Source organism: Serinus canaria, chromosome 12, assembly GCF_022539315.1.
Source record: "Serinus canaria isolate serCan28SL12 chromosome 12, serCan2020, whole genome shotgun sequence".
Classification (NCBI taxonomy): Eukaryota; Metazoa; Chordata; class Aves; order Passeriformes; family Fringillidae; genus Serinus; species Serinus canaria.
This window is the reverse complement of record NC_066326.1, coordinates 159523-186160: the sequence shown is the minus strand read 5'-3', so window position 1 is coordinate 186160 and position 26638 is coordinate 159523. Positions and strand designations below refer to the sequence as shown.

Here is a 26638-nt window from a genome sequence, read left to right as displayed (position 1 = left end):
AAAATCACTGGTTTTCAGAATCACCTGTGCCTCAGGAAGTTCATACCATCTTTATTCTGCCAGAAAAATGAGCAACTACCTGGTTTTATGAAGAAATTAGATGCTTTGAAGGATAAAAAACAGAGAGGTTGGTTACAGAAATTAGGAAAGACCCGAAGAGACTTCAATCACTGCAGCAGTGCCATGTTTTTCAGTGTCTGGGGATACTGCTGTTATTGCTAGGTTTGCTTGCTCCATCCTCCTCCCCTGTTGTTCTCTGTCCAACTGAAGCTGCAGGAACCCCTGTCCCACAATGCCATCCATCCAGCTGCCACTGCTACTCCTCTGCTTGATCTCATGTGGTGTTTGCTTCAGTGGGGGACATCTCCTTCCAGAGGAGAGTGAGAACATGGGAAAAAGTCCCCTGGATGACATCCTTCAGAGATCTGAAAGCCTCATTCTTCAGTCTGTCCTCAAGAACACTGAAAAGGAAGATATTAATAAAGGTATATATCTCACTGGGGACACCCATTTGGTGATGGCATAGCACTTGACTGAGATCATTAGATCCAAGGTATGATTTCCAGGTCTTAATGTTCATACTTAGCACTGGAACTAAGGGGAAGGGAAGGATAAGAGGGCTGCCACAATACACTTACAGACAGTTCTTCACAGATGCTTTGTTCTCTAAGATCTCTTTGCTCAGGAAAGGCTGTACTATCACTAAGCAGCTGCTGCATAATAAAAAGGTAGAACCCTGTCACAGAAAACCTTCTTGTTCAGCAGGTACTTCCCTAGGGAAGCTCTAAGAGGTCCCATGAAGGACATTCTGCAGCTCTGGACCCTGTACCTAATGTAAATTTGAGGTGGGCATGCTGCCATTCACCTACTGCCCTGATCCACTGGTTCCTACCCCCCAACAGAGGCAGGCTTTTTCCACAGCTGGGAATGCTAGAGGCTGCTCCAGTGTCTACATCTCCCACCTTGTAGATGCTCTGCTACCAGTAGTCACAGCAGACTCAGGGATTGCAAGAAACAGCACAGAGGTGCCTGCCAGCAAATAGGAGCACTGGGCCCTTCCAGAGTGGAAGACGAGCTGGCCTCAAGTGCCCAGAGGAAAAGCCATTCTCCCTCTCCACATCAATGCTGAGAATTGGTTGAGTTGATCCAAGCACTGAAATATTAAAAAGAGCCTAAGAATGAGTAAGAGATACTAACAGTGTTATGACTGGTAGCTGGAAATACTGAGTTGGCTTTCAAAAAGCAACAGATTAAGATCCTGCTCCACAAATTCCTACTACAAATTCCTTCCTTCCTTAGGGAGGATTATGAGGTTTTATTAACCTTATTCTTTTCCTTGGACAGAATCAAATGCCCCTCTGCTACAACAGCTTTCCAAAAGACAACACCCTGGGAAAAAGTACCTAAGTAACCTGGAGAAGAGACAGCATCCTGGAAAAAGAGATGTTGAGGAAGAGATATCTTATGGAGACATTCAGAAGAGGCAGCATCCAGGAAAAAGGGGGATGGAAGATGACCTTGATGTCTATCTGGAGCTGAAAAGGCAACAGCCTCCTGTCAGAAAGTCATTGTTGGATCAGTTTGCTTACAGCCCTGGGGCACAGCTAACCGACAGGAATGAGCTATCCAAAAGAGAACATCCCCGCAGAAGATATCTGATGTACAAGAACCAGCGTCCTAGCAAAAGAGGCTGGAATTATGAGGTAAAGGTATACAGTGAGAAACGCCAGCATCCTGGAAAAAGGTACTGGAATGCTGCCCGCTCAGATGACACAGGTCCCTGCAACTTTCAGGAGTCATTCACTTGTCACAAAGGCAACTTGTTGCTTGATTTAGTAGAAGATGGTAGCAGAGGCAGGGTAGAAGAAAAGCGTCAGCACCCAGGAAAGAGATCAGCATGGGAAAGTGAAACAGAGGAATGAGAAAATAATTGTGTAGCACTTGCATTTGGTGAATTAAACTGACAGATCACCAAAACACCCCGTTCACTTCTTTTTGGCTTCCTGCTGCTGACCTCTGCACCTACTTTTCAGTGTGTTAATGCTCCCATCCAAGTTAATGGCTTTGTCACACACTTAAAGCAAAGGAACTAAAGGACCCATCTGAATGGAACAGGCAAGTACTGAGAATCTTCAATTTCACCGCTTTAGGAAGAGTGCTTATTTTCTTAGGAGCTCAGACCCCAAAATAATCCAACTGTGTATTCCTAAATGAATAAAACAGGCTCTTAAATTTCTGTTTGGACGCTACTGGAGCAGGACAATTATATGGTTTCCTCTCACATTAGTGAAATCAGTAAATAGTGAGGAACTAAAAAGAACATATGGCAATTGTTTCAAAATTAAATAGAGTAGGTTTTTAGTTCTAAATAATAACATTCTGGACACCTGAGTCCTTGTACACTACAATCTGTCCAGACAGCAAGCACCATAGAGAGTCAGGAACAGTTTAACTGGAACAAAATAAATTAGTGACTTCATAGTTTGTCTTGGAACTGGCACAAGAAAACCCTCTTCGCCTAAGAGGCTACAGAGTGCAAATGGTTAATGCATCCCTGAACATCTCAAGCATGCATTGCAACCCCCCTGACTGTGTACAGCCCACACAAGAGCTCCCACCCTGGTGTGTCCACACTTCAGTCATGCCACTTGAAATCATGCCTTCTCCTCAGGCATTTAATAATAAAGCAAGAAGAGATCCTTCTCTTGCAGTGAGCATTTCTGATTTCTCTTCTCTCAAATGAATGCTTTTACTTTCTGTGGTCAGACTTCCAAAAGTGTTTATTTGATATGAGTTATTCAATAAACAAGAATAGTCAACTCTGGTGTCCTTATTGGTTGTGCAAACACACTGCAATAGTGTGAAAAACAAACAACTAACTCAAGCTAAATAAAATAACATCAAAGGGTATTTTTCTATGTATAATCTCCTTGCATGCTGGTGGTCAGCACGTGCTTGTACTTAAAACTATTTCATTACTGAAGTGGAAGGATGATAGACTCCCTTTTAAAATCTTTCACCGGTATGACACACATAATTATGCATCTGGGCTAAACTCACATCAGTTGTGTCATACACTTCACAGGGAACTTGACAAGAAGCTGATTTCCTGTTTGTGCATCTAAACAATAGATTTACTGATTTTTGCAACTGATATGCAGTTACTGAGCACACTGTGTTACTCATATCACTTCTTGTACATAAAAAGAGGTTCTAGCACATCAATATTTTGCTAGAATGTTGTTTTTACGAACAAATGAGTATATTTTCCATCAACGTTAATCCTCAATATCACCGAGATACATTAGCTGACTTGGAACTCCTCCTCAGTTACAGAAGTCAGCTTTGCAGAAATCAGTTTAGCTACCCTGAAGAAAAATAATTAATTATCTCACAAATTTCACTGAAGTTAGATGCTCACAGGCTGATCAACACTTCACGTGGTCTATCAAACAGTTTCTAACTTCGGAGGTAATATGATGCTCAGTATGTGACAATGGACAGACATCTTCTATTGGCAGTGGGTTTCTAATAAACAAGTGCTGAAATCCTTAGAGAAGATAGGTGGGGACATTCCATATACTTCAACTTCCTTCAGCACACTTTCTGTTTATGATGTTTTTTAAAATGCTTCAATTGCATTTTATCAGGGAAAAACCAATTTCTCTGAAGAATACCATTTGGCAGTGAATGAATGCTTCTTAAACCTTGGGAAACACTACTTGCTATGAAATCTTCAAAATAAGTGAAAAACACAAAATAAAAAATATCAACAGGGTAAACATGGGTTATATATTTCACAAGTTCTTTTTTTTAACTCACTCCAGTATTTCAAATTTTCCAGGTTCTTGTTTTCATCAAAAGGACACTTTCTCCCATGTCTGTGTGAAAATTTCATTTCTATTATTAATTTCTTCCTGTTTTCTGCAGTGTTGCAGACATACTGACAGGCAACTACACTCTTTCTCCTACAGACATCATTCTCAGGGCCTTGACTACCACAGGGGATTTCACACTTTTGTGACTGTGAAGCACACAGAAACACAGGTTCAAAGTTAAGTATTTGTCAGATTTATCTACACCTTAAAAGCTTTTTGACTCTCGAGTTTGGCTAAGAAACTAAGCAGAAAATAGAAAGCTTTTATCCTATTATGCTATGCTTATTTGAATAGTAAATATAGTGCAATCTCTTAGCAATATGAACAACTCAGACACAAATATACTGTTTAGTTGTAACATAAGAATTAGTTAATTGCACATCTCTCTCTCTCATAATCTTATTTTTATTGTACATCTTCCCTTCACTGTCACTTTTTATTAGAACTTAAGAGAATTTAATAGCCATGCAAACACCCACAAGTAGCTAGCTTTGCTCTGTCACTCACACTGCAACAACTGCAGAACCAGACCTTACAGTTGCACTGTTCCCTGAGGAAGTGCATATCTGTCTGTCAGACAGGCTGGGGCTCTTCAGGAATGAGAACAAACAGCAGCAGACTTGGTCCAAAGGTCATGGAAGTCAGTAGCAAAATCTGCAGAATCTGAATTAATTCCATAGAGCAAAGCTGTGCAATGGTTCTAATAAGGCAGCACAGTCACGCAAAATCTTATTTCTAGCTTTAATTGAGACTAAACCCACCTTGCACAGATGAGTTCTTTGTTAATTCCACTGCAGTTTCATATATCTGGGTATTATTACCAGTTACTGAGACATAAGGGAGCTTGATTCATAAAGCACAGATTTTACAAGTGTCTTCAAAATGAGTTTTGTTTTTAATGGGTGGAGAAAGTTCATGTGAACCAGCTGCATAATGAACATTCCCTGCAACTATTTTCAACACCTCTCATCACTACTGTTCAATGCCCCTTCCCACACATTTATGAGCCTTGACCTCTTTGCTGACCCACTGTAATTAGCATAGGCTGAGTGTTTCCAAGGGAAATGTGGCCCCAACAAACACCTTTATTACTACTTATAACGGCTCATTAGTTGAAGACAGTTTGAAAACAGCATCATCATCACAGCTGAAGTAGAGTCACTGCTTCGCTGGTAACTCACTCAGTTAACATTAAACTTACAGTGGTCATTTGCTGCTGTAAAGCACCAGTCAGGTCAGGACATTGTTATAAATAAAAAATATGATTGAAAGAAGTCAAGTGGAGAATGCAAGAAGGATGAGACTGTGTGAGGTCTAGATTGTACAGAGACATTACACAAAAAATGAAGACAGGGAAATCCTTTTGATTCCAGGAAATGGTTATGTGGACTATCAGAACTGGAGGGCAGAACCCTCTCTTCCCCTTCTGATAAGAACAGCATGAACACCCCTACAAGGTAATGAGGAAAGGTTGGACACAGAGACCTTCAATAAAACCAGATGGGAAACTCCTTGAGAAAAATGAGCTAATATACCTGCCTTAAGACTACTTTTAGACCTATGTGAAGATATTCGTGCTTTGTTTCCTTGATGAAATAAATACAGTTTAAATGTATTAAGAAGGAAACCAAGGAAAGAACATTTGTGAGGTACCAGACAATTCACCTTGTCTGCTTCCACAATATGGAAGGAGCACTGGCTGAAGGAGTGTTACTAGATCATAAATTGTATTGGTACACTAGAGCAGGATACCTGTTTCTGATAGACATGGGGCATTCAGATACCAATACAATGGAATGATCCCAGCCAAAGGGTGAAACCAGCTCTTGAACTTATTTCAGACACTGTGGTTTGACCTGACAGCCAGTGATCCAGACAAGACAGCAGTACGTCACAGAAGAGTTGACTGAAGGAACACCTTCCTCACTTATAGCTAACATTTCTTCACTTTCTTCCTGTTCATATGCATTGGAAAGAGGGGGAATCTGGACTTCAGAGATTGCACAAATACTCCTACAAAAAGGAATGCAGGTAAACGAGGATCCAACATGCCATAGTTAGTTCATTGCCATCTTCTCTCTATAATGGATGTAATGAATATAATGCAGCATAGACTGATTGGTATTGGGAAAAAATGTCAGATTATGACTCAGACAACTTGGGGAAGTGATCTGAAGAGTCTGCCTGAAATGTGACTGCTGATTTAAAGTAATTTTCACAGAGAAGCATATGTTTCCACCATGAATTCCCTCTTGATTTTGAAGCTGGTACTGTGTGGGGTGTATGAAGAAGCTTTGTGAAAAAAGAAGAGGAAGAGGACGAAAGTCTAGACAAATGAAAAATGTAGTAAGAATTTATGAAATGTTCTCTGAGCCAAAACAGTCAAGACAAAAAGCAATCTCTTTGAAAAAGCAAGTGGTGTTGAAAAAGAGAGCCACAACAACCTTACAAAAAAAAAATCATAAATCATTCCCTGTCAAATACCACCTGGTAGGGGTATTCTACTTATTGCTTTTAGACATGCTGTCTTCAAGAAGGGCATTGGTTGCAGCACAAGTCTGTAGACAAAAGAGAAGATGAGAGGCTAGAAGAGACAGCACCCAAATGTGGTGTACTTGACATTTGAAATGAGCCCTGAATGGAATCCAGGCATTGTGGTGTACAGCTCTTACTGTTAAGCCATTAAATTAAATGTAAATGCAAAGAAATTCTCAATCTTCCCATCTCTCCTCTTTATAATTCACCTACTTTATGTAAGTGCTGCCACTCCATGGCACTCAGGACCAATATGACAGATTATTCAGAGTGTTAAGGGACCAAACAAACTTGCAATGATGACTGGCTTGCAGGTAATGAAGCAGTTAATCAACAAATCAGATAAAAGGGGCACAACAAGTAGTCAGCTGCCGCTCTTACAAACCACGAGGCTGTCAGTTTGGATTGATGAGACTGCAAACACAGTAAAAATAATGGATTTGGCATGGAAATGTAGCTTCTATCCTGTCTACACAGACCAATTAAACAGATTTTTTATGTATCAAAATGTTTAGTATAAGCAGCTTGAGTATACTGAATATATGAATATATGTAAAATGAACAGCAACATGAAAATATTTTAGTTCTCTGAACAAAATGAAAAAATACAGGAAATTTTAGCTCAGATCCACTAAACAATGAAACAAAACATCTTCTCTGATAAATGAAAATCAAAGATCAATAACATTGTGAGATGAGTTTTGTGCTACCCATTTCAATGTTAGGAAATTTGAAATGAATTTTTTTTAATCTATCATTAAAATATAAAATTGAATTTAGGGAAATTTAGAAAACAGCATTAAATTAAATTAAGTGACCGTTTTGTTTAGGGAATATTTACAAAGGACATTCTGATTTTCCCAAGAACAGTCTGATTTTTCACTCTGCTTACGCTCTGTAAGCAGAGTGAAAAATCAGCATTGAGTTCAATATAGAGTCTATATTGAACTCAATGCTGTTAAATTTCAGGTATTTTAAACCTTTTTTTCACTATGTTTGTGAAAAACATTCCACTTGAATACCCTGAGAAGTACACAGGCAACATTAGCATTTATCTCTCCTGAGCAGAGGTCAGATTCCATTACTAAACATTCCAAATGGTACTGAAGGTATTACAAGAAGTCGAAGAACACAGATGACCCCAACTGGAACATATTTTTGATTGAGCTGTGCCATGGCTACGGGGCCAACTGGGTCTCCCTTCTCAGCCATATTCCGAAATTTAGCCCACTGAAATTTCTCCTCTTGGACATTGGTAGCAATTACCAATTTAGCAACAGACCACGTTCTAAAATTCACAGTTAAGAGTTATCACAACTCACGAACATATTTTACCACTTACTTTCTTACTGTTTGCAAAGGACCTTGACTGCAGCAGAGGAGAAGTTACTTTAGAGATGTGGGGTTTTGTCGTCTGAGCTTTTATATTCCAGTGGCAGGATGGGGCAGTACAAGTCTGACTTGGCTGCTGGAGCGAGTCCTTCTATGCTACTGTTTGTTTGCATTCATTCCCTGTGAGCCATTACTGATACAAATGCAGTCCCCAAGAGAACCTGTAGAATTGCAGTAAGTTTTAATTTGTCCCCAAATATCTCTTCCTATTGCAACTAGCTGGATGAAGACTAATTAATTTTTGAAGCACTGTAAACTGAATTGCTTTAGACTGATCTGGATGTTTTCACTTTGTGAACACTCTCTGTATGGGGAAGTGTGATGAGACTGACCAAATAACAGCAGCCAAAGTCTTCTTGTTTATACCAGCACAACAGCTGTTAAGGGACACAGAAACTCAATTTCCCTTTGGGAGCAAATTGACACCATTCCACACATCACTGTATCTGGCCTAACTTTGTAGTATCAGTTCTCTAATTGTCTCTGAGATATTCCCAGTAAGTCTAATACCCTCATAAGGACCCAAATCATATTGATCAGGTGCAGTCACTTCATGGGGAAAGAGTTTCTCAGGAAGGGATAAAGTCCACTTATATTCAGAAACAGGCAAACAAGTGGCATTTTTCTTTAAAACCTTTTATTGAAATTTCTCTTTTCAAGAGTGATTGACACTACACGGTGTTTTATCAGTACTTGAAAAAGATTCATTCGGTGACATGTGTTCTCATATCTGGGGTCAAATGTAGAACATGCAAAAGAGCACAATTAACTGAAGATACAATGAAATGTTTGATTTCTTGCGCACACCCCAGCATGCCGTCATCCTCCTCGCAACTCACTGCAGGAAGTCCTCACTGCATGGTTTGTATCCCAACAGGAGGCTACCAGACTTCAATTGTTCTATTTACCACTTTATTTAGCCTTCAACACTTTAGTTTTGAAATAGAGCAGTTACTGAAGCTGTGGAGAGACAGGGTTGAAGAAAGAGCTTGCTGTTCTGTACAGCCTCGCTTTTCCTTACACACCTGATTCTTACTACCTGGGAACGGCAAGACAGGGTGGACTGCCCGGGTCAGCAGGGCTCAGAGCCCACCGGCGGGAGAGCAAAACCCTTCACAGCGAAACGCCCAGCCTCCCTCGGCGGCTCTCAGACGGGCTTGGGGTGCCATCTAGTGACCGCCACAGCTGCCATCCTTCACCCACCCCTTTTTCTGCCCGTTCCCTACACACTCGTGGCAAATCAAGCACATGAAACAGGAACCAGAAAACTGAAACACCAACAGAAAGCTCCCTAAGAGCTCTGCGATATGGATCTTGCAGTTCTTCTAGAGACACGCGTATCGCTGTAGTGTTCTTTCACTGTTCAGTGAGTTATAACTCAATGGCCTCAACTGAGGACAAAAGGAGCAACAACAAAGGCAGCTTGGTGGCACAGGTCTGGCTCGCCACCAGGAAACTGCCCGGCTCCAGCAAATCCAGAGGGATGACACCACAGCAGGTGAATCCTCGAAGACACTGAGCCTCAGGCGGTTCTCTTCCTCCCCACCCCATGACGATCCAGGCTGAAAAAGCTTTTAAAGGGCTTAATATAGAGGCTAGAAGAGCAGGGCATGATGAGTCAAAGTCCACCTTTAATGGACAGGACTCAAGCGTAAATACCATTGCCACCTAAGAAAATCTCTGCCTCCAAGAGCTTGTAATCCCAACATATGAAGCTAAAGTGTGGTCACACACTCCTATTGTTTCTATTCCATTGGGAGTGTGTGAGAGAAGGGACTGCTGCCAGCTGAGACTAAACAAAAGCTGGCATCAGAAAGGGGACACTGGAAATGCCCGGCCGTTGATTCACACAGATCTTTGACAGGACCCAAGCAGTGGGATTCCTGAGCTTCGTCTGTGGCTAAGTACGTCAGCGGCTGTTCTGGTTTGCAGTTTTGGGACACTTCCTTTAGGAAGATTCGGTAGGCTGGGAAAGGGAACCTTGAGCATGTTGGTATTGTCAACGGTGGTGCTCTCGAGCGTGCCCAGCGGTTAGGACACACAGCACCGACTCCTCAGCGCTGTGGCAACGGTCCCAGGGCACCGGCGCGGGAAGGCGCGGCGGCGGGACCTGAGTCCCCTACGTGACAGCGCCGCCCCGTCCTGGTAAGGACTCTGTCACCGCAGCTCTGCGGACCCGTTACCGAGGCCTACTGCAAGGCGGCTGAGTACAGCGAGCGGTCCCGGCCTCAGAAGAGACAGCGCTCCCGCTGCCAGCCCTCCGCGTCCGCTCCCGACCCCCATCGATAGCTCTGCGCTCGGCACCGTCCCCGCCGTGTCGGACGAGCCCTCCTTGTCCCCGCCCTTTCCGCTCATCGATGGCTCAGCGCTCGCCCCGTCCTCAGCCGCGCTCTGCCGCTCACGGCAGCCGGGACGGGCCGCGGCCGCCTTGCTTTGGAGACAGTCACCGGCCGCCCGGGCGCTGAGGTGAGGCGGGCCCTGTCCCGGGCTTTTCCCGGGCCGTCCCTGGGCTGTCTCTGGGCCACGGACCCTCAGGCGGGCGGAGCAGCCTTCAGCGGCCTCTCCCCCGGCGGGCGGTGCGCCTCAAGCCCCGCCCATTTCCCTGCGCGGCCTCTCTCCTGCCCCGGGAGGGACCGGGAGGGACCGGCCGGGGAACTCCCGGCGGGGCTCGCGCCCAGCCCGGGCCTTTCCCGTCCCCGTCTTGTGCCCCCGGTCGCACGGCCCTGGCCTGGTTCGTTTCAGGCAGTGCCTAATGACGATGCGGCCCTCGCATCCCGGCAGCCGGTGAGGGCAGCACGCGCGGCCGCGATGGCGTCGGGCTGCCCGGCAGCCTTCGGGGACCCGACCGAAGTGCGCGAGGGCTTCCTGTGCCCGCTGTGCCTGAAGGATCTCCAGGCGTTCCGGCAGCTCCAGGCACACTACGAGGAGCAGCACCCGGGCGAAGACCGGGACGTCAGGGCGCAGCTCCGAAGTAAGGGCGGCCGCGGTAAACGCGTTCGGCTTGGCTGTGGGAAATCCCTGCTCGTATTTCCCGTGCTCCCAAATGTCTGACAATAATAAAATATTAATTGAAGGGGCTTACAGGCGAGGTATGCAGTTCCCTTCTTCCGTAAATCTCCTTAGGCCAAACACAGTATTCACCTTCTCCCGATACTTTCCATAAATTTATTCTAAAGCACGGGCTAAAGGATATTGCTCTTCAAATGTCTGGTTTTATGCACGATTTTTACTATTGACCTTTTTGGGTCTTTTGTTTGTTTTTATTGAAAACTCAAAATTATACTAACCCAGTGAATATCCAAGAATTATTTGAAGACTGTGGAGAATACAGAGAATCTCTGGTACTTGCCAGGTTCCAGTTAATTAATTAATTTTTTTTGATAGTAGATAAAACTGTGGTTGCAGTTAAAGTGTGAAGTTAGGAACTGTTGTTATTGGGAAAACATGGAGATGCATGTGGGTGGTGGAGGTGGCAGGAGATGCTGGGAGTGTCCCATATCTGTTATGGATTTCTGCCCTTCAGTAGTGTTTGGAAAATCTTTTGAATTTTATTTTACTAAGATATTTCCCTTTTTTTTCTCCCTTGTGTACACAATGTCATTTTATATTGAGAGAAGAATGTTTAAAATCTAGCAATAATTCTCTGTGGTTCCTGCAAACTCTGGTTTTAGTATGCTCAAAGTAGTGGCCTGGCAGTCTTGATTTTTTTTTTTTTTTTCCCTCTTGAGATAGACTTCTGAAGTATTAACCAATTTTCTTGGTGAAACCCTAACCCTAACAGTGTGCTGTTTAGTATTTGAAAAAGTCTTAATGTGTACAAGCACACTGAAATTGGTAGCTTGTGCAATAAGACAAGGAAAGTGCTGAACATCCTTGAATCGGAAAAAAATAATGGGGAATTTTGAGAATTAAGATAAAACTATCTGATGCCCCATGTAGTGAGACAGGTCCCATAGTTTAAGACATGTTGCTGTTTTACAGTGAAGTCTGACAATGGAATGTTTTAATCTTCTCTCTTGTCCTTAAGACCTCATTCTGCTTTATGACAGACAACAGAGAGCATTCTGTGTCATCTGTGGTGCTCTGAATTGCATTTTTGTTCTAAGAATATTTTGAGGATAAATTTATCCAGAAAAAATATTTCTGCTAAAAGAAGAGGAATATTCTATACTGGCTTCACATGACAAATATTTGGTGACTACCTGATATGTTAGATAACTTGGGTTTATTTTTTTCAGATCTAGTCCAGAAGGCCAAAAGAGCAAAGAAGAAATTGCTGAAACAAGAAGATGATGACAGAACTGATTCTGGATCTCAGGAACGATATGAGTCATTCAGCTATGGTGGAGTAGATCCATATATGTGGGAGCCCCAGGAAGTAGGTAGGAGAGCTAGAAAGCAGTACACAGTCAGGATAAGTTTTTAACTGAATTGGGAAAGTGCTACAGTATTGCTGAAGTGGCTTGGAATTGTGTCTGTGCTGCACTGGATTCGCTAGCAGGGGGTTATGGTTTGCACACTGACTGAGCAGCCTATCTGCATTGGGTGGAGCATGGGGAAAACATGGTTAATGGGGAGAAGAAAAGACATGTATAGAATCAGTACCCAAACTACCCTTCAGAGAGCTGTTAGTCATGTCATTCTTGCTGTCCTGCTGAGATCTGCTTAGTATGTGTTTACCTCTGTGCAACTAGCTTCATCTTGTGACTTTACAAAACAGATAATCCACTAATTAAAAGCTAAGTTATAAGTATATGAAATCTCTAGCTTTTGGGCTACACTTAAAGTAGCTGTTAGTTTGCATGTTTGACAAAAGGATTATCCATCTATTTATTTAAACATTTTTCCCTTGGATTTGTGGTGGCAATCACCTCTTATTAAAAGGGGGCTTGCTTAAAAAAGACCAAATTATAAAACCAAACAAGAAACAAACTCCACTCCTCTGAATATAAATCTACATTTGTAGAATTTCAAGGATAAGCTGACTGAGCCTGTAATTATAAATACTGCTACTGGCAGTTGCCTGTACTATAGCTGAAATACTATGGTTGTTTTTGGAGAAGGAAGCAGCACCATCTTTTGTGGATCCTGGGAAAGTTTCCACTATAGTGCTGCCAGACTAGGACCGAGTCCTTTGGTTTGCAGGGTCTGAGTTCTGTATATTTCTTTACTTTTGACTTTGTAACTATTTGAGCAGCAATCATAGTGTAAATATTAGCTAATAATAAATTTAGGGAGGTTTATGGACATTAGGGAAGTGAGAACTGCTTTCTGATGAGTGTTGAGAAGATGAACCATAGAGATTTTGACATGTGATTTAATGGATCAGTGAAAGGGATTGTGTCTCCAAAGCGGTGGCTTAAATCAGTTACCCAGAGGGACTCTTTCACTGCTATGAATGCATCTTTGGGGATTTTTGGTTACCTCATTAGCATGAGGAAGTGAGATTCTTACATTTACACAGGTTGAGGCAAAAAGAAACATCTGCTTGGGTTCTGCCAGCTGGAAGAAAGACTTTCTTTTTCTTGGTTGGTTGGTTAGTTTGGGGTCTTTAGTTTTTTGTCTATAAGTTTGATTTTTAATACCTCACCCACCTTACTTGGAAAAGGAGTAATCTTAAACCAACGTTATCGACTATGAATTGTACATGTCTTTGAGATGCTCTCTAGTTCTCTTCAGTACTTGGTGATCAGTTTTCTGCAAATCTAAACTGTCATCAAGGATTTGATTCAGGCCCCTAAAGGTGTAGAGATGATCAGAAATCTGAAACAAAATTGCTGTTGCATAGACCTCCAGTAATCCTTGGGCTTGCCTCTTCCCTTTGCTCAACATGTAGCCAGGAAACTAAAGGGAGTTGGTTTTGAGAACACTACTAGTAGGTAACCGCTTACCAAACGTAACTGTAAATGTAATGAAGATGGAGAAAAAAATTGTTGCAGATTTTCTCTTTGACATAGTGCTGCTTGTTTTCTGTAGTAGAAGTAAACCACTGTTTATTGCTAGCCTGAATATTAGTCTTTAACCAGCATGTTTTATTTACACAACACTGTGAAAATTTAGGATTCCAATGTGTCTTTAAAATTGAATTTGAACATGAGAAGGGTGAAAAGAAGAGACATCTGTCTTTCAAGTGGCATTTAAATCCATACAGAGTACTTGGGTGACCAGGACAACTTTCTGTTATCCCTGCAGGTGCTATGAGAAGCCATCTTTCTGAATTCAAGAAACACCGAGCAGCCAGGATTGATCACTATGTAGTTGAAGTCAATAAGTTAATAATCAGGTTAGAAAAGGTAAATTTGGTGCTTTTTAATATTCCAGCCTTCTAAATGTTTCCTAGATTAAAAAAAAAAGATATTTCAGTATGAGTGTCCATTTATCCAGGAATACATTTTATAAAAGATACTAAACTACGACTCTCTTTACACAATACCTTGAGAACTGTGCATGATTTGACTCTGTGCCGTGGGTATTATTTCTAGTTCTATGCACATTTTCAAGCTGAAGATGCTACTTCCACATGCTTCAAGAGCCATTTGTTCTCCTGTTTTATTTTCTGTATGTTTTACTTCACTAAATTGCTCCCTAATATTTTTGTCATGATTCTTCCAGCTTCTCATTCTTCAAAATCTGCCAATGGTACGCCTGCATTTTGGCTCAGATGCAGTTATGTTGGCTGCAATAAGGATTATGTCCAAAATGTGCTGATTTGTACAGGTTTGATAAGTCATTGTTTAGCACTGGTATGAATATAGAATTAGAAAAAAAAAAAATGGAAGTTGCATAAACCTGATGTAAAACCAGCTGAAACTCCTCTCTCAAAAAAAAAAAAACAAACCAGGTTTCTTTTTCTTGTTGGGCTGAGTTGCGTTGGGTTTTTTCCTTGCAAAAGTATAATTTTCTTGAATATATTGTTTATTTTCAACCAGCTTACATCATTTGACAGAGCAAACACGGAGTCAGCTAAAATAAGAGGTTAGTGTGAGCTTACCTGAGACTATTTGCCTCTATAGTTTAACCGGCTGAGGAATCAATTGAACACTTATGTGGTGTGTATTCCTGCTCACAGCTATAGAGAAGTCTGTTGTGCCTTGGGTCAGTGATCAGGATGTTCCATTTTGCCCGGACTGTGGCAGTAAGTTCAGTATCCGAAACCGACGTCACCACTGCCGCCTTTGTGGGTCTATTATGTGCAAGAAGTGCATGGAATTTGTCAGTGTTCCTTTGGCAAGTAAGTACTATAGAGTTAATTCTTCATTTTCTTAGCTCACTTTGGGTGCATCCTGGCTTTTTGCCATTAGAAAAAAATATGCTGCTAATAGTCTGGCTCTGCAAAAAACTTCCATTCAGTTTTGTGCAGACTCTTGTCTGTGAAGCAGAACACAAGGAATTATTTCTCCATTCTTTTTCTCTGTTCTTCTTTGGATTTGGAAGTGTTGCGTAACACTGAAAAATTTACTAGAAGTAATAGTCGTAATAGTAAATAAATAAATACTAAGTAGTAAAAAAGTAGTAACTCCTACTGAGTACTATAACTATGGAGCTGTTAGCTTTAGGAACTGCCAAGGTTCCTGAAATTTAATATTGTGGATATTTCCAGTTTTGTCTGTGTTGTCCAAATGTTAGACCTTGGGACAATAACTTACGGAAATTCACGTGTAGGTCTTTAAGAACCACTGTCAACTTTTATTTTTCTCATCTGGTGCACTGGAGAGGAGACTATATGTTCTGTGGAGATAAATGACATGAACTGTGCCTTTCAGAGTGTGCAAGCCTGGAAGCCATTATCATACCTGTTCTACATCTTGTTTTGTGACTGTGCAGGCTCAAACATGAGAATGCTTCTAGTCATAAGCAATGTATGTGATGCTCAGCAGTCTGCTTTCTAGCTAGTTTTAAATACAGCAAGATTTGCTGACTTGCAGTCATGGTTGTCATGCAATCCTTGCATGTTTTTCAGCAGGCTCTTTCAACCTAGTTTTTTAGTACCGCCTGAATGTAAAGTTTCTGTTAAAGGACAGTTTGTTTGTGTTGGTAAAATGTGTTGGCTTCTCCAGTTACTGTAAAATTACCTGTGTATAACTTTCAGGCAAACTCACTAGTGCCAGCAGAGAGGCCTTGGGTTCTCATACAAGCCCGAACTCCTCACCCAGCAGTGTCCATGGCTCCCGCCGTGGCAGCATTAGCAGCATAAGCAGTGTGAGCTCTGTTCTGGATGAAAAGGATGATGAACGAATCCGTTGCTGTCAGCACTGCAAAGACACCCTGTTGAAAAGAGAGCAACAGATTGATGAGAAAGAATACACACCAGAGATTGTGAAACTCTATGAGGTAAGTCAAGCTCTGTGCTACAGCATATATGTCTGCAGTGGTCACTACTTGACTTTTGGCTTGTTACCTCATATCTAAACTCTATGACTTAATACTGACTTGTGTTAGAAAAAGACCGTTGGGTGTTTATGCCATGTAGCAAAGACATATCTGAAATGTTGGAATCAGTTGCAATATAGTATTTATAGTCCACATTAACTTCATATGTATTTTTAAAATACATCTTCATTCTCATCATCTGGAACTAGTGGCTCCGACATGCCTCTCTCCTAAAATTGAGAACTTGTTTAAACCAGTGAGTGATATGCTGTGCATTTGATAGGTGGGCTGCACTGGAACCATAGCACTTGATGTCACCATTGTTGCCATCAGTCCTTACACTGATGGCAAATGCATTTTTTGAACCATCTCTATCAACATTACATTCTAATGATTTGCAGCAGGTAATGATGATCACCAGATACCTTTTCAGTAGAGTCCACAAGCTCCCCTGTGAGTTTTTGTTGGTGCTCTTGTTGGTGAAGAGGTGTAAGGCTAGAAGTTGTCCAAGTCAGCCATTGAAACAGCTTCAAGATTCGAAGTCCACTTTGTAGGGGTACAGTGAGTCTTTCTCTGTTCCTGACAATGCCATATGTGTTCTGGAGATAACTGGAGAGTCTTGTCATCTTGAACAGTTAAAGTGCCTTTCATCATGGTTAACTTCAAATCTGCACAAGCAGCATGAAAAGATGTATGTCAACATGTTCTTGCATTAGTGTTTTAATGTCAGTTCTTTTTTTTATATGTTTTGTTTTAATATTATAACAAGAAACTCCGACTCTGCATGGAGAAGGTGGACCAGAAGGCACCAGAATACATAAAGATGGCAGAATCACTAAAGTAAGTCCCATTGCTGGCTATGTTATGAATACATGTATTTTTCCTCCAAGTGTGAGAAGTTGTAAGGAAGTGGTGTACTACGGCTGCCAGAGTGTGTAAATTTAAAGAAAAATCAGTGCATTATCTGTTGTCTTCCAGATGCTCTTCAAACAAAGTAGTACTGAATTAATTATTAATGGTAACATACAGAGAAGTATGTTGTTCGATCTGTTAATTTTTTTAAAGCCACTTCCCAGTGAGGCACTTCTGTCATACTTTGACACATCATCTTTGCAAAAAAGGGAAGTACAGGGCTACAGTTATTGTGTAAATGAGCCTCTTCAAAACAGCTGCAGTAAGCGGTTGCTGTTCTCAGCTGGAATGCTCTGGCTTCCAAGGAGTGCTAGCAGTAGCAGATCATTAGAATGCTTCTGTTCTGTGTACATCACTTTCACCTGGCAGTTGTTCTGAGTGTAGCTGGGTACCCTGTGCCGCAGTGGGTAAGCAACAATCTTGTATTTCAGTCTTGTGCATAATTTCTTGCAGTAGTCTTCTCTCACTGGGATAACTTAAGTCTCTCCAGCTCTGTCTGCAAGAGGTTGCCAGATTATACTTTTGTCTTGTATAGTGAGAGAAATACACGCATTGGTCTTTGACTAGGAAGCATTTCCTTTTGAAAAGTTGAAGTTAATAAATACTGCTATACTTGTCCTTTAGATCTAATGGTTGTAGAAAAATTAGTAACAAAAGTGTTTGTATAAATACTCCTTGCAATAGGAAGAAGTACAGAAGGTGAAAAACCTGCTAAGATCTTACTGCTTTTGTCTTGAGTTCATGAAAGATTGGGTTATGTGGCTTGGCAGCTGGAGAAAAGTAAAAATACAGATGTCTTGGATAATGGAAGTAAATATCAGAAAACAACAGGCTTGTTCTGGGTGAAATTAAGGATTTCTGACTAATAGTGTGTCCTGGAAATCAGAATCCTGTGGATAGTGAAGTTGCTTTTGAGAAACTGATTCTTATAATTTATATTTGTGGTACAAAAGGACAGGAAAGCTGAAAACTCGTGAAGAGTTTTCCCCACTAAGTCCTAGTTTGTTCTATCAATAAAGTGGAGACTCTAGTAAAGTGCCTGTAATAATTGTATCCCCATGTGGACAGTCATTAACAGGCATTTTAAATACTACACCCTGTCCAGCATAGTATTTTGCTTTCTGACAAATGCTAGTAGAGGTAACTGTTGTGCTTTAATGATGTAGTTATTAGTTACTTAGAGATTTTTCCCACCGAGTTGTCTCGAAAGAACTCGATAGATACATTTGCTAAGCATACATATATTTTAGATATTACTTGTAGAGTGGCATTTTTGTGTTAGAATACAGTTTCTCCTAGAGTTGTAAGTAATAATATATAAATAATAATAATTTTTATATATGATTAAATAATTGTGTTTAATCATGAATACAATTATGAAGTGTATAAATACAGTCTTCTATGAAGTGTTCATGTTCACAAAATTATTATAATTTTCCATTTTTGTCACAAAAAAAAGGTTTTTTTAAACATGAGCTTGAAATAAAATTATTCAGCCCTTTAGTGTTAGCAGTTCTTACCACTGTTGAATCTTGTTCATCTTGGATAACTAGTAGTGTTGTACATGTTTTTAACTGGATGCATGACTTACAGTAAAGTTCTGTTTATTCTTTAGTGCTGGGGAGTCAGCCTACAGCCTTGATCATGCTAATGACTTGAGGGTGGAGCTTCAAAAAATGTATGAATTTATAGATGCATTAAGGTAAAAGATTGTCTCTCTCCTTTTCCCCCCCAGCATGTGTGTATCTCTGTTATGACTTAACTGATTATGTGGAAGATCAATATGTCTGCTCAGTTGTAAAGAGCATTTGAAAAGGTAGATGCTGTTCCTGTAGACTACCAATTTCTGCTTTCTTCCCCAGCCTTAAAATTCAATCATTCCTCTGCAGTAGGAATAAGCATAGAGGAAACAAGTAGCAGCACCATTGAGGGGAAAGGAATTGTTTGTTTGGGGTTTCTTTGTTTTTCTAAGGCTGGGAGTGGAAAGTCTTGCAAATTGTAATATCCAAAACTGTTTATCTAAAAGAACATCAGAAGTTTTTGATCCAATATTGTCTCTCTGCTTTTGTGGCATTTTTCCTGATTTTGTTTTTGAACTCACAAGGTTGTATGTTTTCTTTGATTCAGTAAGAAGATTTTAAGTCTAGGCTTGCACGAAGATCCTCAACCTCATCCTAAAATATTACAACTTCAGCGAATGATAAGATATTCAGCTACACTTTTTGTTCAGGTAAATAGAGCATATGCAGTGAGATGAATGTACATTTTAGATTGTGTTCTCTTCTTTGTCAGGCATCCCTGTGATTTAAAACTATTTTGACAGGGGCCTTAGTTCTGTATGTTTTCTGCATTTTCTGTAGTTCCCCTAATGACTTATGATAGCCTTAAATAAGCTGTCTTGAACACAGATCTTTCACTCAGAGCAGCATTGCACCTGGGGAACCCAAGAGGTGCGTGAGCCTTCGCTCTTCCTCTTGCTGAGGTTTGAGCCCACACAGCAGTGCAGCTGTGGCAGCAGAGGTGTGTGGAGACCTGCAGCAGGGACTGCAGTGTAGAAGCATCTTTGATGTGTTGGTGGGGTTTCTGCTGGTAATATCTCTCTTCTCAAGGACTTGAAAAATGGGCTGAATACCTGCAAGCAATATTGTAAATATTTCAATTTTTGCCAGGAAAAACTGCTTGGCCTAATGTCCCTGCCAACTAAGGATCAGTATGAGGAACTGAAGAAGAGAAGACTGCATATGGTAAGACCAGTTGGGATCTGTTACGTCTTGTATCAGGCTTTCTCACAGATACAAGCCTGGGAGCTGTGTGGGGATATGAGTAGCTGCCTTCAACACTGTATTTCAGTTTGTTATTTTTTCATCCATATCGTCCCATCCCCTTTTCTAGGGATTTGCCAAGCTGCTGCTTTGTTCTGCCCAGAACAGAAGTAGGTGGGCACAAAGGTGGACGCTTCTAGGAACCAGCAGGGAGTTAGCTGCATGGGCTGTTTCTGCTGCAGTGCATGCAGAGCAAGCCCCGAAGTGAGTGTGCTAGTTTATACTGACTTCGAAATTGTGTTCAGGAATTCACTCACATAAGTAGAATTTGGAAACTTCTTTTGTTGGTGGGAAAGGACATACTAGAATAAGGATGCCTCTGCAGGGAGAGAGGCTTTTTTCCCTTTAGGAGGGAGGATATCTTTAATTATAAACTAAAGCCAACTTCATCTTGAAGTATAAGTTGAGAAATAAGAATAATCCCACTCCAAAAGCCAGTGATATCAGTGACCTTAAACACTGATGTTCTATGTGATATGAATGATGTTCAGATCAATCTAGACCGCTCTTTGCACAGATGCATTTGCATTTTTTTCCCTCCATAAAGAGAATTGTTGCTCCTACTTTCCCTCAGGTTTGTAGAGGCAGATGTCATGGGTTTTTCATCAGTATCATCACAAACTCAAGGGAAACATGTAAGGAATGGTATAAAAGTAAGAATCTTTTTCAAAGTAACCAGAATGGCAGCTGATCCCTTTAAGCATCAGCCAACAATGTCTTAAGATCAGCTAACTTGTACCTATGGATACTTAGAATGAAATTTTTCAAGCTTGCAGTGTTTTATTACTACATGTTTTTCGGTTTAGGTTGCTCTTGAAACACAGGGAAAACAAGAGGAAAAGCAGAAGGAGTTTATCTCCGTATCTGCATCTGCAGTTAATGGTGATGGAACTCACATAAAAAAAGGAACAGTCAAAAAATCTGAAGGCTGGTTACCCACATCTAGCATTTCGAGAGAGAGAGAGAGAGCAGACCCACTTCTTCAGCAGATTGACAATATCACATCCTTTATTAAGCAAGCAAAGGCAGCTAATAGGATAGATGAGGTCCATACGTTGCAAGAGAACCTGATGCAGCTTCAGGATGAATATGATCAACAGCAAACTCTGAAAGCTATTGAGCTTTCTAAAAAACAGGCAGAAGAGGAGGAGATACAGAGGGAGGAGCTTCAGGTCCTTCGTGAAAAAGAGTGGGAAAGAGAGCACTATAAATTCATGTCTCAGCATTCAAGGACACGCTCCTTAGACTTCAGAGAAGTCAAACAGCATTTGGATGTTACTTGGACCAAAGGGGACACGAGTTTTGAAACTCCTGCTGTTGAGCAGCTGCCAGCAAAAGACCACTCAACCTTCACACTCAAACCCCAGAATGTCCCACAGTGTGACAAAGACCGTGATCAGCCAGCCTGTCTAAACCCCTTTGAGGATGAAGCAGATACCCCTCAAGTAGAAGATCCTACTAATCCATTTGCCAAAGACACCTCTCCAGTGGTTTCTTTCTCTAACACAGCTCAACAAAGTGATAAAAAAGAATATAATCCATTTGAAAGTGAGGAGGAAGATGAACAAAGTAATGGAGCACCTGGCAGTACTTCAAACCCCTTTGAAGAGGATGAAAATCCATTTGAAAAGCCTGGGGGCAGTTGGAATTCAGGGAATCCATTTGAAGAGGGATCCTCTATCAATCCCTTTGAAGTGGAGGATGGCAGTGAGATCTCTGGAGAGGAGACTATAGAGGAAGAGCTGCTTCTCCAACAGATAGATAATATTAAAGCTTATATATTTGATGCCAAACATAGTGGACGACTGGATGAGGTGGAGGTACTGACAGAGAACTTAAAGGAACTGAAACACACATTAGCAAAGCAGAAGGAGAAATCTAACTGCTGAAGCAGCAATAGGGCTGTGTAATAATTCAGTCTGCTGTTAAATATGGGAAGGTAAAGCGGATAGTTACAGACAGGAGTACAGATCACAAGAGGGAATTGGAAGAAGGGAGGGAGGGAGGGAGGGAATCACAAGAATCCTGACTTTAAAGCACTTTCATTTAGACATAGCCACTACTACACAGTCTTGAAGAAAGAATTACTGAGGAATGCTGCTGGTCTCAAAAGCTTAGAGTAAGAAATTTTAAAATAACTTTTTACAGCACTTTTTAATGCTAACTGGTCTTACTGAATGCTTATTTTGGTCCAGGGGTTAAGTGCTAATAGGGAACTATGATGTGGAAGTGGTTGGAATATTGATTTGCCCTCTTTCCTGCTTTCTGCTGTTGTGTTGGCCTTTCAAGTGTGGCTTTGACTAAAAAGAGATGAAAATTTTTCTAAAACTTCTTCATCTTCTCCCGATCCAGGGTAGTTTAACTGCTAATGGTGTTCTGGCAATGTGCTGTTACAGAGCTACTGCGATGCTCTGGGGTGCTGAATGTACAGACTCGCCGACCAAGTTTATGCAATGCTAATAAATACATAAAAGGGATCTTAAGACTGAGAAAAACTTTCTAACTGATCTTACTATGAGTAACTTTTTAGTATCTGTGTAAAGATTCCCAAGTAAAATTTGGATGCTTCTTTTTATCACTTCTGGTTTCCCGTTTGCTCTGAGCGAAAACGATGGTGTCATATCATCTTGCTGGCTTCAGACCTACTCATGAGGGAGCAAGCATTTGCTCATTTCCAGGAAAAGAAGCATCAGGCCAGCACCACTTCTATCTGTAATACAAAGGGTAAACCTCCAATTGCTAATTACATTATGGAATCTACACATTCCTTTAAATCTTCTGGGGGACAGAATGATCATGTTTGTTGTATTTGTGAGACTAGAATATTTTGTAGCACCCAAGCAACAAAAAATTTTCTTTATAATGGAAAGCTGAGATGCCACTGGAATTTTGTGAAAGCTGGGAGACAGAGTCTGGCTGCAATAGTGCCAAATGACAATTCTCTCATCTTAGATTCCCCTCAGTTTTTATGAGAATCAGGCATACCTATTTTAAATAAGGAACTTCAGATTGAAGACCTCTTGTGATCCTGTGGCCTGGGGGATGACCTGGTGACAGCCAGTACCTGTGATGCAGGAGGGCCTACAGCTGGGCAAATGCAGGGTTTTTGAGAAAGATGGAATCTAACTGCTTTGATTTTTATCTTTGAGAGGCACAGCCCCATCAGCAGGAATCACTGTGTGCAGGAGTGGTGGTGGTGAGTTAATCTTAAAGGGTTTATTTAGAACTGAAATAGAGGAAAATCAGGCAAATCACACTGTATAGCACTAGCAGTAGTGGGCTTACTTGGAAGTGCGGTTCTGTGGAATGGGATGTATCTTTTAATTACATCTCTGATATTGGCATAGCTGTAACCCCAACACTGCTTAAGATTTTAGAGACAAGTAACTCTGTTACCTAAAGGAACAGCTAGGAACTCTGTTTCCTAGCTGTGAGCAAGTGGAGGTAGGCACTTGTGGAACTTGTTTAAAAAGACCAAACCACTTGTATCCTCACTTAATACAACTAGCAAGAGGTTGAAGTAACTCAGACCAGCTAGTCAAGGATATCTGATAGTCTGTCTGGTGTAGCCTAATTCTGGGTTTGAAAGGTGTGTAGAAGAGGTTGGCTTAAGACCATGAAGTTCTTATACTGATGTTTTATTAGAGCTGATTTAATCCCCAAGTTTTATTTTGCACCAAGTAGAAGAACACAAGAGTCTTAAAGGTCTTGACAGAACAGGTGCTTAGCACCAGATTCATGAAGGCAGCAAAAATTGTTGATAGCTAAACAGAGTCCCTGGATTTATCTAAGAGATAGCATAAGGCGCTTATTTAGGATGGATGGGCTTGGTTGCTAGTCAGGAAAATTGCATCCTGCACTGTAACCTAATGCTTTTTTAGATATCAACATAAAAAGCTGTTTCAGTGGCTTCAGCTTTCTCATTAAAAAGTGGTTTTATCCTGGTTGCAACTATCCTGCCTTGTTTATATTTTCTGGCTAATACACTAGTAATTGAAGTATTCTTATTGTATATGTAATACATTATTTTTACAAGCTCATGGATACCTCATGATCTTTGTCAGTGTTAACTGTGATAGACTAGACAGCTAATATAAAAATCATCTTTAACGTGAAGACCTTTGCTGGTATAGGCTTGCAAGGCACAAGGGAATGAAGATGTCTTAAGCATAAAGCTCAATAACTAATTAGCATCGACTTTTGTTACAACTGCATGCACTACTCCATATGAAAACTTTGTAAAGACTCAATAAAACAAAATGTTTATTTTGTGTTGTGTTTGTCCTTGACAATTTGTACAGGATGCTTGCATCAGTGTGAAATTTTGTATTCAACTGTGAATTCAGAAATGCTGCAATACAGTGGTACAGTGACATGTACATATAAGCCTGACATAAAGGTCTGTACAGTAGAGTACAATCTATCATGTTTATACATATTACAGGAATGGTGTAACTGTTTGGTGAGGCAGAAACTGTGATGATTTAGAAAGGGTTTTTTTGATAATTGTAAAACTTGCCTTTCGTACACCAATTTGCCCATTCTCCTTTCCTGCTGATATTCCTGACTTGATCACTGCTTCTCAAAGCTGCAGTATCGACCACAAAAGTTGTATCCTGCTGGAAATGAGACTCTGAACTGTTTCTGATTTGTAGCTACATAAATTAGGAAAATTCAGTTGAAACTGGAGTTATATTATCATTTGGCTGTCTTCAGTTGGTACAATACGGACTTTTGCACCATTTTCTACAAATTATGGAATTCTGTGCTACTTCTAAGATTTAACTTTTTAGTCTAGCCTCTCTATCCCAAAGAAAACATGATTATGGTTTTGCTATAATTGCCTGCCTGCAGGCATGAATAAGAAATAAGACTATATTAATTTTGTTTTCCAGTGGTGACTTCCAGTTATTCGTAGAACCACAGCTTTATTTTGTGCCAGTTTTAACTTTTGTTTATTTTTCACTTAATAATTCTAGTTGTAGATGTAAGAAGGCTTATGAGGCAGAGTTGTCTATACTGAATGAACTTGCTTGCTCCTGTTCCCAGGAACTGCTGGCTCTTGTCTCTCACTGAAGCACCTTCATTGTCCAGCCCTAAGGAAAAACAGCTGCAGGACTTGAGATCTTGAAATGTCAGGCTCATGCCTCATTTTTCATAGCAGTTTTGTATTTTCCCCTCATCTCTTTGGGCAATGGTACAAAAGCAGGGCAGGGAACTTGGCCTTCAATCTCACACATGCATTCTCGCAGATGATACTTCTTGGGCCCAAAGGTTGCTGGATGTGACAGTTTTTTCCTTTCGCTTTCTTCTTTTTCAAGCGTTTCTCTAGAAAAGAGATGATTGTTACTGTCAGAAGTCTGACTTGCAATGTTTCCTCTCCCTTCCCTGGACCCAAGTTATCAGAAAGATGGATTTACAGTTCCTACCTTGTGGACTTTACCTTGCTTGTGTCAGTTTTATCCTGGAAAAGTAGTATTTCCTTCTGTATTCCACAAAAGTTTGTAATATGTATGCTAGATGATGTATTAGCTTACTGCGTGCTACTTACTTGCTTTTCCCCAGGATTTTTTTAACGTGCTCTGTTATCTCTTTGTTGGTTTTATCTTCCACGTCAACTAGAACTTGTTCTCCACTGTCTGTCAAGAAAAATTCAGAATAGTGTATCAAATGATACCACTTCCTCCTGCATGCAATTTAGAGAGGACTTAAACACACAGGAATGAAGGATCTACTTCCCTCCTGCGGTTAATGTGTAATACAGTATTTTAAGTGGAAAAGCAGAATCTCCATGAGGGTGAGTCTAGGGGAGCTGCTAACGGCTAAAGCTCTGCCGATCAAGCAGCTTTCCCCGCAGCAGCCGAGGCAGGGCCGAGTGAGAACGGTACAGGCGCGACCCAGCCACGGCTCAGCGGCTCCTGCGGTGCCCGCGGCTGGAGCCACCTACCCAGGTAGAAGCGGAGGAACGGCGAGGGAGTCATGTTCCTGAACAGCATGATCTGCACCCAGGGGTTCTTGTACTGGATCTGGGGGACGTTGAAAAATACGAACTTTCTGGAAGGAAAGAGAAAAGCACGCAAGGGCTGGCCCGTTGTCGCTGTGGAGGGCGCGGCCCGCGCAAGCCCCGGTGTCATTGCAGGGGCAGCCCGCGCTCCCGCCGCGCCCCTCACTCACCTTGCGCCTTCGCTCAGTTCTCCCGCCGTATTGTAGTTCACGGTCATCACCTTCACCGAGCTCTTGAACACGACGTCGCCCTGGCTGAGGTACTGCAAGGTCCGGCGAACCGGGAAGCGACCTTTCATCGGCATCGCGGCGGCGGCCGGAAGGGGAGGCAGTGCTCCCGCGCGCCGCCTGGCGGAGGCTCTTGCGCCCCGCCCATCCCGTCCCCGGCAGTGCCCGCGGAGGGCGCGCGCTGTGCCCGGGCCCGGCGGCGCGAGCGCCGTGAGGGGCCGTGAGGGGCGCGAGCGGCCGTGAGGGGCCGTGAGGGGCCGTGAGGGGCCGTGAGGGGCGCGAGGGTCCCTGGGAAGCGACATCTTTGGGGCTACTCAAAGCTTTTCTGTTCTCGATGGATTAAAACCTTAGGAAAAGCCCTCTCTCCTCCTAGAGAAGGTCCTTGGAGTCAGTAAGTTAATGGGATTTCTTTTCTGTACCAGACCCGGTTAAGTAATTCGTAAGATAATCACTGCGGTGAAGGTAAAATGCTGTTTCTCCCTAAAAGATGGTAAATTA

The 26638-nt window shown here is 41.6% G+C and overlaps 3 protein-coding genes and 1 long non-coding RNA gene across 5 annotated transcripts in view; 3 read left to right on the top strand and 1 right to left on the bottom strand.

Moving 5' to 3' along the window:
• The first annotated feature begins 292 nt into the window (after nt 1–292).
• On the top strand, nt 293–1922 carry TRH (thyrotropin releasing hormone). The gene is made up of 2 exons (XM_009099361.4): nt 293–485; nt 1345–1922. Exons 1-2 carry the CDS (start codon nt 293–295, stop codon nt 1920–1922), a joined length of 771 nt encoding a protein of 256 aa, XP_009097609.2.
• An 8256-nt stretch (nt 1923–10178) lies between these two features.
• On the top strand, nt 10179–24180 carry RBSN (rabenosyn, RAB effector). The gene is made up of 12 exons (XM_050979485.1): nt 10179–10271; nt 10548–10776; nt 12044–12187; nt 13998–14098; nt 14735–14780; nt 14875–15036; nt 15895–16136; nt 16945–17015; nt 18703–18789; nt 19215–19317; nt 19757–19831; nt 20716–24180. The coding sequence occupies exons 2-12, from the start codon at nt 10614–10616 to the stop codon at nt 21796–21798; spliced, it is 2277 nt and encodes a 758-aa protein (XP_050835442.1). The 5' UTR covers nt 10179–10271; nt 10548–10613; the 3' UTR covers nt 21799–24180.
• A 637-nt stretch (nt 24181–24817) lies between these two features.
• MRPS25 (mitochondrial ribosomal protein S25) lies at nt 24818–26261 on the bottom strand. Its single transcript, XM_009099364.4, has 4 exons — nt 26084–26261; nt 25857–25963; nt 25461–25548; nt 24818–25237 (listed from the first exon to the last, which is right to left on the bottom strand). Exons 1-4 carry the CDS (start codon nt 26215–26217, stop codon nt 25051–25053), a joined length of 516 nt encoding a protein of 171 aa, XP_009097612.1. The 5' UTR covers nt 26218–26261; the 3' UTR covers nt 24818–25050.
• Nucleotides 26262–26432: 171 nt separating this feature from the next.
• Nucleotides 26433–26638, top strand: part of LOC108963539 (uncharacterized) — a 33512-nt gene continuing 33306 nt past the window's right edge. For both annotated transcript variants that reach the window (XR_007778699.1, XR_001992239.3), the window contains exon 1: nt 26433–26531. This is a non-coding gene — a long non-coding RNA (uncharacterized LOC108963539). The remainder of the gene's footprint in view (nt 26532–26638) is intronic.